General features: G+C 38.2%; 1 protein-coding gene across 2 annotated transcripts in view; it reads left to right on the forward strand.

Annotated features, from left to right (window-relative positions):
• The window catches only part of LOC139115196 (solute carrier organic anion transporter family member 3A1-like), a 12,736-nt gene extending 637 nt beyond the window's left edge, over positions 1-12,099 (forward strand). The window contains exons 2-9 of one of the 2 annotated variants that reach the window (XM_070677137.1): positions 3,762-4,561; positions 5,569-5,892; positions 6,123-6,287; positions 6,753-6,951; positions 7,242-7,425; positions 7,615-7,802; positions 8,625-8,689; positions 9,656-12,099. In XM_070677137.1, the coding sequence (XP_070533238.1) occupies positions 3,844-4,561; positions 5,569-5,892; positions 6,123-6,287; positions 6,753-6,951; positions 7,242-7,425; positions 7,615-7,802; positions 8,625-8,689; positions 9,656-10,047 (2,235 nt within the window). In that variant the 5' untranslated portion in view covers positions 3,762-3,843 and the 3' untranslated portion in view covers positions 10,048-12,099. The remainder of the gene's footprint in view (positions 1-3,761; positions 4,562-5,568; positions 5,893-6,122; positions 6,288-6,752; positions 6,952-7,241; positions 7,426-7,614; positions 7,803-8,624; positions 8,690-9,655) is intronic. The other variant, XM_070677138.1, reaches the window with a different exon arrangement.
• Positions 12,100-12,161: the final 62 nt, after the last annotated feature.

The following is a 12,161-nucleotide window of genomic DNA, read 5'->3' on the forward strand; positions in this document are numbered from 1 at the left end:
TAATTCATCGAGGTTGTCAAGCATTTCTGAGATCATAAGTTATCGGACTGTAAATTTACATTTTGTCTATTACTATTTGTTTGTCCGTCAAAATATTATTTCTGAGTAATACGTTCATAGGTCGATTAACACTACCTGTGTTGATAAGCAATGGAATCAAATGTTTAATATCAATGTTTTGTATAAAGGTATTTAAACTATGTGACCCACCCTGTCGACAGACATGTCACTATCACGTGACACTTTATCCATGAAGATTTCAAGAAAAGTCGAATTATATTTAAATTCACAATGCAACTGTTGTTAGAGATCGAAATCCGAGCCTGAATCAATTGATATACATCATCCTCATCACCATCATTATTTTAATTTCATGAGAGAGAGAGAGAGAGAGAGAGAGAGAGAGAGAGAGAGAGAGAGAGAGAGAGAGAGAGAGAGAGAGAGAGAGAGAGAGTGTTGTGCATGGAATATAGTCTATAGGACCTCTCCTCGGTTAACGCTGTCCGGTGGGTTTTGCAGACAGCTATCAGCTTAGAGTACACCCGTCCAAAATCGCCTGAACTCCCGCTGAAGTAATTTCTTAATAGATTAAGTATACACGTATTTTGAGTAATTACGTCACTTCTACCCTGGCCAAGGCCTTTATAGAATGGACATCGCTATTGGCACAACACTGTCCAGAAGCAGGTAGCACCAAAGTACACTTGGGTGGGACATCGTTGTCAAATTTAGCCTCATCATTACAGCAATCATGAATAACGCGTCACAAAATATGACGACGAAGTGAATTCACAGCTTTGGGTAAGGCTGGCTGATGTGATACGAACGTAACTTGGCTGACGATATTCCTCTGAAGTCTGACAACAGTGGTCATTTGTGGACACTGTCAACATTACGATAGAGGTCGTGTTTATACAAAACTAGGCCTTGACTTTACAAATCACTACTTCAACAGAGAGAAGAATGAATGAATGTTTGAGAGTAAAGAAAAAATAATTTGAAGGTAAAGCAGTGTTGACATAACAAAGGATGAAGTCAGCAGAAGACTATTGATTTAAGTTACTGTTTACAGTTAATTGTCTCTGACGTCATCGCCAAGTTCGTTGTACCGGACAGCGTACAGGGAAGGTTATACATGATACATCATCTATGGCCAAATGTTGAGGATTTATTATAGATTCGCATAATTAATGATCAACAGAGGACTCCCTGTGAAGTACCTGCGATAGACATTGTTAATTCTTTTTGCTGACAATTTTTAAGCTATTTCTCAATTCCTAAAACCTTAAAAACATATCTGAGTTTATTTCAAAATTTATTCTGACAATATGAATAGCCTCACATCATTCCCGAAAGTGCAAATGATGGCATCGTGTTGAAAGTGTTGTATCAAGTGAAAGGGAGTGATATTCAGCATTGCTTAGAATTTTAATTGGTGTCAGACACTCTGTCAATATCCTTCGCTGAGACATTTCTATGTGTTTGCAAGAATTATCACTCCTACTGTAGCGAATCACGTGTTTCCGTCAGATAGATCGATTGCTGCAAGCGGTATGTGTGACACTAGGTTGCATGAATGAATGAATGTATGAATGAATGAATGGATGGATCGATGGATGGATCGATGAATGAATGAATGAATGAATGAATGAATGAATGAATGAATGAATGAATGAATGAATGAATGTGTGCCAATCACCGACTCCTCTTTGGAGAACCGTAAGGACAACTTTGGCAACTTTTAGTTTGTTTTGTTGTGTCTTTTGATATACAAACAAAAATGTTTCGCGTCGTTCAAAACTCCACCGGGTATAGGTATGTTGATTCTATGGTACCATGCTTCATTGTTCACAAAACACGATTGGAACTAATTTGGGATAATTGGATTTTCATATTTTTCAAATTTCTCAAAAATGTTAGGTGCACTATAGATGAATGTTTGGATATTACAAATATTACTCATAAAAACAAGTGAGTAACTTAAAAAGAAAAGCAGATGAGGTTACATTTGCAGATCAAATAGACAGTACTTCACCATCCAATTATCCCAAGTAAGTTCCAATCGTGTTACAAGAGAAATGTACATTTCCACCTTGGGTACTGACCCTGGGTCAAAGTTCAAGAAAGCATATGGTATCCTCTGTTCCACAGTCTGTTCTAACTGTCTGATACAACAACAATTACCTGGTAACTTACATTCCTAGACTATTCTTTTTGTCCTGGGTTGAAATTTTGCAGATAATGGACAGCGATCTTATGCAAAACGGAAATATACTCCACGAATTCCCAAGATTTCTTTCACGCTATATTGACGGAGAAACTTGTTATGTAACGCGACAAAATTCCGACAATTTTTCATAAAGTGGTTCAACTAATCTCTTCTCTCACGCGTACTTATTGGCATGAGATACAACAACCTCCACATTGATTGCACACACACGGTGTCTAATCCGCCGAACGTATGATTGTGATATCCGACATGTGCACTCTTCCCTTATCACACTGCTTTTGATTGGATTCAATCGGCATTCTTAAGAAACAAATGCCATAAAAATGTTAGAAATCATTTTGTTTGATGTAATTCATTTACTTCTTGTGTCTGAAAAGGGAAGGCCAATTACAAGTACATAGTGCGTTGTCTCCATAAGGCCGATGTGCAGCGCCCAAAACCCTTGGACTATTTAAGTGACGGTTATTACTACATGTATGACCAATGCCGTTTTCGTCAAGTAAAAGTAACTGCAATTAGAAAATGTCAATAAGTACCATCGAAAATTCACCTAACAATTGCATCGACGGAAGTCTTTCGTTTGGTTGCTGCCTTTCAATAAGTCAAAGTGATTAGCTCGTAATTCTATTATTTCAAATCGTCTGAAGCGGTTGTATATAAACGAGACATATTGATTAAACAAGTCGATTACAAATCAATAAAAGATGCTAATGAGAAGTTAAAAAAGCAATTTAAAATAGGGGTATTCTTTGTCAGTTAACTATATTCGGATGTCGGTTGTGAGAGTACCTGGTCTGTAGTGAAAGTTTCAACAGCAAGCCATGAAGCAAATATTTTCAGACCTATTAAAACATTGGTTAAGGTAGTATCCAACGAGCTGCCTTACCCCCTTAGGCAATCCCTACACAAGAAATATCTGACATAGTGCTATTTTTACCCTATCATAGAACAAACAAAATCGATCGGCGGAGTTTCTCTTTGTAATTATCATATAACTACTTCTTTACTGGGTTTAAACAAATCTTAATCTCGTGACAGTGTTTTTGATTTTGCATAAACGTTTTTTTATGGTGATGCTTCTGTTAAACAAATTGAGTTCGAATAATTTGATTGTGTCAAAGCGTTTGCATTTTTACATGGGATAATACATATTGTGTCTACGTCTACTATAATAATTTTGCATTTGGCATGCGTACAGTGTGCATCGTATAACCATCTCCCGTTTGTGTGTGTGTTTGTTGTGTGTTGTTGTTGTTGTTGTTGTTGTTAATTGTTGTTGTATTTGGGGGCATGGCGGTGGGTGGTCACTTGCTCTGGAACCACAGTGGAAAAACATCGCTAAGTTTTCTGTGTTATCCCAGACGAACGATTCTTATCTAACTTCCGTAATTTTTTGGAGCCGTAGGGGGGGCAGTTAGATTAATTAGGCCTAGGATACATTTTTCTAAATAAATAAATAATAACAAATATACTGTTTTTCATGCCATATTTCAATTTTTTCCATTTACAATGTGTGTTGTTTTTTTTTCAGAAAGAAAAGAAACATAGGCAAGCACAATTATTTGAAGGACGTAAATTATCATTTACAGCTGAACCTCTAGGAAGAGAGCGAGATGGGTAACAATGAAGAGGTTCACCGCAAGCTAAAATCTGCCAATGGACTTGATAAACGCCGTGACTCTCTGACGTCATACACGAAGATCGAAGAAGATGAGATAAATCTCGATGATTTCCGTTGTGGATATTTCAAATGTAAACCCAACTGCATCCAGTGTCTGGGCAATCCCAAATCATTTGTCGTTTTTCTAGTACTGTCCTCAATTCTATCTCTGTGTATATCTGCTGGATATCTCGCGGGTATTTTGTCAACTATTGAAAAACGGTACCAACTGCCAAGCTCCCTGTCGGGAACGCTCTTAATGTTCAACGAAATCGGGTCCCTCACAACGATTTTGTTCGTGACGTATTTCGGGTCAAAAGGTCATCGACCGAGGATTATCGGTTCGGGGGCCGTCCTAGTCGGAATCGGAGCTATTCTGTCGGCGATGCCTCAGTTTATTTCGCCCCCTCTAGAGATTCCGTCTCCCGATTATAGAAACGGCTCTCAGGAAGCTCCGGATGGCATGTGCATACCTGGTCAGAACGCCACCAACGGCGAAGACACATGTGGTGATGAAGAAGACAATCTCGTTGGCAAAGTGAATTTGTCTAGTTTGTTGCTTTTCATCATTGGTCAGTTTGTTATCGGTGCTGGGAACACCCCATTCATACCGCTTGGCACGACATACATCGATGATGGAGTTAGACAACATGAAACTGCGCTGTATTTAGGTAAGGATACGTATGGGCATGCTGTTGCACCCTGGCCATTACAGTAGTTTATACATTTCATATACTTACGCCATTCTTTGACACTCATTTCAGAAAGTATAATTAACAAATGTAATCATATCCAAAATAATGGAATCTCATACAATTAACAAATATATTGCATAATGATTACCTACCAACAGGGATACATTTTGAAAGTGTCACCATGTAAAACATGTTAAAGAAATTGAGACCAGAAGAGAATAAATGTTTTGGGAAGTGACCAGCCTTGCTTTTCAAAGTGCCGTGTGATCTCACATTACCTCATCATTTGCTACTGTTTTTAGTTAATAGGTTAATAGCATAACCTGCAATTACAAGCCTTATAATTTGGTGACTTATTTAAACCTTTTTGGTCCTGGTATCTTCTTGTTATGTCTTGGTAACAGAGACCGGAATCTCGAATTTTTAGTGCATATAGTTATGAGCGAAATAAATTTCTAATGAACTATACGGTGTTCTCTGGAGGGACTCTGGTGAAATGAAAGTCCTTAGATTTTAAATTTTTTCACAGTGCTATAAAACACATATTTAGATTCAGTTGTATTTGAAGACGAGGGACTGTAGCCTTCCCTTTCCCCTGAAATAAAATCATAAATCATAAAATAATTGAAAAGGAAAACCATAAGGTAAACCTTATTTTAAATACATACATTGTCTGAGGTGCAGTCTAATTTTAGGGACTGGACAGCGCCCAGAAGGTAGAGGCAAGGAATCATGTCAATGCAATATTACCATCGTTTCATTTCTTCTCTTTTTTGGGTTGATCTAAGCAGAAAAGCGAAGTTTGCAATGCATAATGGGGTCATTAATATCATCAACTTTGTAAGCGTTGTTCTGTCAGTATTGTCTCCATGATAGAGTGGGAGTACAAAAAATTAGAGTCACCAGTTCCTGGGCACTCGACCATGGAAAAGCCTACAACATGCAGTGTGAATAAATGAAATCACTTTTTGTATTTGTTTCAGCTGTTATCTATGCAAGTTTGTTGATAGGACCCACGTTTGGTTTTATTCTGTGCGCACGTACTCTATCAAAGTACGTTGACTTCTACCGCGTTGATGAATCTCTTCTATCGTCCCTGACGCCAAATGATCCAAGATGGGTTGGAGCTTGGTGGATCGGATTTCTATTCGGTGGAATTCTCCTTATCTTCGCCAGCATACCCCTCTTCGGCTTCCCAAAGCGTCCTCGTTCGCGGCACGCCTTGATGATATACAAGCAGAAACTACTGACGGCCAAAAGAACGGATAAATCTGGGAAGAATTCGAATATGAAGGAAAAGATGAAAGGTAAGCCTTCGCTGACATGGAAAAAGATGAGGCACAATGAAATCGTAAGAAAGTGGTTTTGGTTAAAAGTGACCTGAAACCATTTACAAACAATACTGAGCGTAAAAAGCCTAAGGCATGCATCGATATGCGAAGAAATATCCTGAGGGTATTACTTTTACATCATGGGATAATGGTAATTGGGAGTACAGTAACTGATAGGCGCCAGTCTATTCTCCTCTTCTTTCCAGGTTTCCCGCGCGCACTCTGTCGACTCTTCACAAACGTGCCGTTGATGGCGGCGTGTTTGGGTCTTTGCGCTGAGATGGCGGTAGTTGCCGGATTCGCTGCTTTTTTCCCGAAGTACCTACAGCTGCAGTTTGGCATTCCAGCCGGCAGAGCTTCGATGTTGATGGGTAAAAATCAAGTACATGAGCATTATTGAATATTATTAATAGACTTTATTGAAAAGTATGGACAGAATCTGTCCCTCGAAAGCAGACGTATTTATTCACGAAAGATAAGGAAAGGTTTCAACTAAATAACCAAGCACCTTAGGCAGAACAGTGCAGACTTTTTCATGCTTAGGTCGAATCAACGACAGGGTTTTAGCGCCATTTCTCATCATACATAGTATTTGGAATATAAATTAAGAGATATACAAACTATAAATCTTCGAGGGGCGGGAAATCACGTTGAATCAGAAACCAAGAGACCGTTAGCATGTGTATGTATTAAACTGCATTATTTAAGTTGTATCCATCAAGTTACTGCGAAATTTAAACCCTCCATATTTCCAATAGATAAAACATAGAATATAATTCAACACTTCAAAACGACTGCCCTTCTCTTAACGATACCTTTTTTCATCCAACTCAAAGGTCTCATGATCCTACCAGGTGGAATTACTGGCATGCTCTTAGGCGGTTTCATCGTCAGAAAGTACAAGCTGACACCAAAGGGTTGTGCTCGTATGGTAGCCATCTTGTCTGCTATAAAAACTGTGGCTTACTTGACAATATTTATATTTAAATGTGACAATGCTAACATTGCTGGGATCTTCGTTCCATATTCCGACCAGTAAGTACGGAAAACCTTACTTACTTTTGTAGGATGACGCTAATGCGGTATATATAACGAAATCACAGAATATGGCCTCATCAGTTAAAGAATCAATTTAATTTTATATTCGGGTGTGAACGGCAATTTTGCTAATTATTCTGAGAGGGTACACGTTTCCTACCAGCAAAGGGACAAATTTGAAACTTTCAAAGTATAATTTTTTGCAACCTGTATGATTTTCGGCGACGTTTGTTCGTTTCTATCGCCCTCTGCTCAACTTTAATACTTATTGGTATGTCTTTCTACAGAGTGGCGGATCCCCAAAGTGTTCTGCATCCAGTGTCTTCATGCAATATTGACTGCGCATGCTCGTTTGATATTTATGAGCCGGTTTGTGGTGTCGACGGCAACACATACCTCTCGCATTGCTACGCCGGTTGTAAAGATGTTACCATGACAACTATTATCGGGCCTACTGGAATGCCGTTTAAGGTATGACTAAATGATTAAAAGAGGTTTATTACACAGACCTTAGGGTAACCGTGCCTTATACGTTAAACCTCAGGCAAGCATTCAGAATTATACGTTTTATTACTAATGAGAACGCGCTATTATTTTATTATGAATTGAGGTATGGTTAAAACTGAGTTAGTAGAGATTGCTTTTTTTCTGATTTCTCAGAATTTCACAGATTGTTCATGTGTACCGATAGGACATCCGGACAACACATCAGCAGTCACACCTGGTTTTGCCTTGTCAACACCCTGTCAAACAGACTGTGCCTATCTATGGCCGACCCTTGCTGTAGTGTGTGCGGGATTTTTGATCGGCACCATGGCCCAAAATCCAAGTGTTCTATTCATTATCAGGTATTGCTGAACTCTATGCTCAAATATACTGAATAAATTCTACATTATACATAAATATTCTTTATGGCTTTCGTAATTGGTCGGACAATGCAAATGACTGTCGACTGACACTCGAAAATTACTCATACATAGATGATTTATTTACATTGTGGCATCAACAGTATTGCTTGCAATGGCCCATAGTAAAATACGATTCCCAATCTTTCAATCACATGCAGACAGGGTTGAGTTACAATCGACAGTCTTGATGCCGGAGAAACTTTAGACACTGACACTTTGTGTGATGACAAACTGCAGTTTTGCCGATGACTTCAGCGAGCGTATGCAAATTCCAACAGCACTTTATAGAAAATCCGTATCGAGAGCATAACCATCGATATGCATTCGGACGGATGGGGATAACTATTTATCACAGCTGCAGCGTCCTTAAAGGGCCAGTAGCTGATTTTGTCACTATTATTGCATTGTATGTCGATTGCCTTTTCTTATTCTACTAAACAAAGCATGTTGAAACAACCGTTATTTAGCTTGTCAACACAGCGTTAAGTTGCTGACATGTGAATTGTAGAACGGACCATAATTCGCTTTTCAACAAGAAGAATTTGGTGTACACATGTACAGGCTGAATTGACAAACTGGAGACTTTGTATATCAACATGCTTTTACTAGAAAAGAAACAGTTGACATTAAAATCAAAAATAGTGAAAAAGTCACCAAAAGTTACAGCTTCTGGCCCTTTAAAAACGCGCGTCTCTGATTTTACTGAAATGAAATTTCGTTTGTTTGTCTGTTCTTTTTCTTTCCGCCAATGCCATCTTGAAGGAGTGTTGCGGAGGAGGACAGGTCACTGGCGATGGGTGTAAACATCGTGATAATGCGTGTACTCGGTAAGATTATCTATAACACCGGCTCATGTATTTTGGGTTTCGTACATTTAGTTTTTGCAGAGTCTTTTCACGTTAAAGTTTATTTAACAAAAAGACAAATAATGTAAAATAACGTATATTTGCTTGACTTATTGGTAGGTGTACCCGTGCTGCAATATACTGTATTCTTATTCTTTTACTCCAATTATCGAATTTTGACTGTGATGACTCAGCAAATACTAAATGAGCTAAAAACAAAATACATGAGCGGGTGTTTCCTAAAGGTTTTCACGGGATTAGTGATGGTTAATGCCCATAAGTTTTGAAATAACGTAACTTATTTTATGTGAAAATAACACTTGAATAACACATGAATAATTTACAAAATTTATACTACGATTTGTTCGTGTATCTGTTGACGCTTTAAGTCCAACGAAAATACTCTTTGTTGTGGAAAATAGCATGTTTAGTGATGAAAGAAAGAATATCACACTATTTATTGCTATTGAAGGTAGAATGCGAATCGGAGACATGTACGGATATTATTTGGACAATCAGATATTTACAAAACTTTTCTGGACTACCCCTTGTGTGGGCTTTGAAACTTGTTGAGTAAATGAAGTTTTGTCTTCCTTATTTTTGTGAAAATCGAAAATTTTAGTTTCACTAGAGATGGCGCCCATTTTGAATTTTAAGAGTCGGTAAATGTCAGATAGTCTGTTTCTCTATCACCGAAATTTTACACAGTGATCACTGATAGTTGCTTCTGATTTCGCAATAGAATTGTTAAAAATGCCCTTAACGATAAAGTTTAAGTCTTTCAGTTTCGATTCGCGTACGATGCTGGAGTGACGCAAGTCTTTCGAATTTTACTATGACGTAAATATTTTACTTGGGGATAAGGAGGTTTCCAGTGGTCATATTACACTTCAAACGTTTTCACATTGCACACAGAAGATTGATGAAAGAAAATATGTCTTTCTGTAGGTTTTATTCCTGCTCCGATCATTTTTGGAATGGTGATTGATTCGTCTTGCGTCCTTTGGAACGAATCGTGTGGCCACTCCGGTGCCTGTCTGGTGTACGACATGGTTAGGTATCGATACGTGTATGTGGGACTGGCCGCAGTCTTCATGGCTGTGGGAGTCGTATGCTTTTTCGTTGCCATGAAAACGGTCAAGACCGAGTACAAACCGCGAGAATGGAAGGAGATGGAAGAAAAAGTTGGGACTCGACTTGGCGAAACGCTTGCCATGTCAATCGAAAACATAGCTGCTGCGGAATATGAACAACACACGTCGAATGGCATTGTTCAACATAGCCGGACTCCTGAAGTTGATTTAGAAAACGACAAAAGTTCTTCTGAATACTTTCTCTAGCACTAGCTGCAACTTTTCATGGAATATTATTCAAATTTATTGCCTAAAATATTTTATAATCCAACGTTTGTAAAAACGTAAGATTGAAATGTCAGGCCAATACTATGACAGAACCCCATGGCGAGAGAGTGCAAGCGTGCCGTACCAGCGGTATTTGCACGAGTGTTTGCGGGGGATCCGGCGGTCGTGCTTTCACGAGCGCAGCGAGTGAAAGGACAGCCGGATTCAACGCAAACACGAGTGCAAATACCCCAGTACGGCAAGCTTGCTCGCTCGCCATGGGGTTCTGTTATTATTACATATGTTTCCCCCTGTTTTTTTATCGAGAAAGTAAAGGAACTAAAAAACAAGCGAACACATGTTAAATAGTTTACGCGACACACATTGAAAGACAAGGATCACGCGCTGTTCTATTCATTTGCATGCAGGTATGGAATAATGTTTTTGGTATTTGCACTGCAGTGCAAATACCGATAGTACGCGCGCGCTTCGATGCAAGTAAACTGTGGTACATATGTAATACTACTGGTAACCATAATCAACAGCGTAATGTGAAATATCTATATGATACACTCTCATGGATGGGCACATCACTGTTCGATAGTAATTGTGCAAGAAAGATAGTACGATATAATGTATATATCTCACTTTGATTCAAGTTTGCACTGTTGTTTCGGAATGTCAACTTTGTTTTCGTAATAACATCGCTATTTGTTAATTCAACCACTTTTTGACGATTGACCATGATTTAAAAAGATTCAGGAAACGACATAGTACACCTGGAGGAAATTTCTTTGCTTTTTTCATTAATAAAAGTTGGCCATACTTCATGTTTAATTCACAATCGAGCGATGCTCACGATCAAATCGATTCGATAGAGAGGACATTCTACAACAAGAATATACAACATCGACAACTCTCAAGACTGGTCACGTTGTGTTTTTTAACACCACGTTAGCCCGAACTCTTCCCATTTTCTTGTTTTCACACGACAACAAGGAATTTAAAACAGGCGGGACAGTTCATGGTTGTCCGACAGTTGTCCAAAGATCACCACATCAAGTCAGAGGACACATCTCTGACTCTTCATACTGCCAGATATATAGGTATAAACACAATACTTTCTTTTCACGATTTCTATATTTCAATGTGTATATTAACCAAAAGTGCCCTCCGCGGTGGAGTGACTGCGATTAAACATAATCTGGACTCACTTGTAAGAGAGAGAACTGATTGCCCTCTCGAGCTCAGAGATCCGGACTCGTAACTTTTTCTCACGTTTTTATAAAATCAAACGTTGTTTCAAATATTGAAATATCTTTCAATGTTGGGCTTTTTGAATATGTATTTTAATCACTCCTCTTCATTTAAAAAACAGAGTTCATCAATGCAAGCCATGGTAACAACACTAAATTATCAGGATGTGTCGTTTTCTTCCGTGTGAGGGCACTATCCTCGATTAATTAATACAAGAGCAAGTTTTGAATTTTCATGAGAACTAAAGCAAAACCTTGTTGTGATAGACAATATAAGTCTCAGAGAAACTCTATCCAGATGGTCATTTATAAACTTAAGGAGAGAGTGTTTAGGAATGCAAAGATTATGTCCAATATTATTGTCAGATGTCTAATTTTTATAGTTTGTGTTATTTTAAAGCCGGCGAAATTATTGTTGCATATTGTAAATAAAATTTGTAAATACGGGTATCCATAAATATGTTAATACGGGTATTGATAGCGCTACGTCAGGTAAAAAGTAACTGATTTTTCAAGGAATATCTTCATGAACAGTATTATTTCCACATTCTATAGTTTTATAGAAAGTTGTTTTTATTACTAGTATTTTAGCATAACCGATTTCCAGACGACCCATTGTGTATTCGTATATCTTAAGATAGAATTGAAAAAACTAAATAACACCTGTGACACATGAACTGACAAGAAGTCTAATGTTGAGCGAATCAGTAATTCTTTCGAAGACATTTACATCAGTTTTTGATATGTTTTGTGGTAATCGATTTAGCAGAAAATAAAATCAAATGCTTTCATTCTGCTTCCATTTGTTCCACTCGCATTACTGTTCAACACAGGTCCTTGTGGGAAATGATGATCCTG

This window comes from Ptychodera flava, chromosome 17 (assembly GCF_041260155.1).
Source record: "Ptychodera flava strain L36383 chromosome 17, AS_Pfla_20210202, whole genome shotgun sequence".
Classification (NCBI taxonomy): Eukaryota; Metazoa; Hemichordata; class Enteropneusta; family Ptychoderidae; genus Ptychodera; species Ptychodera flava.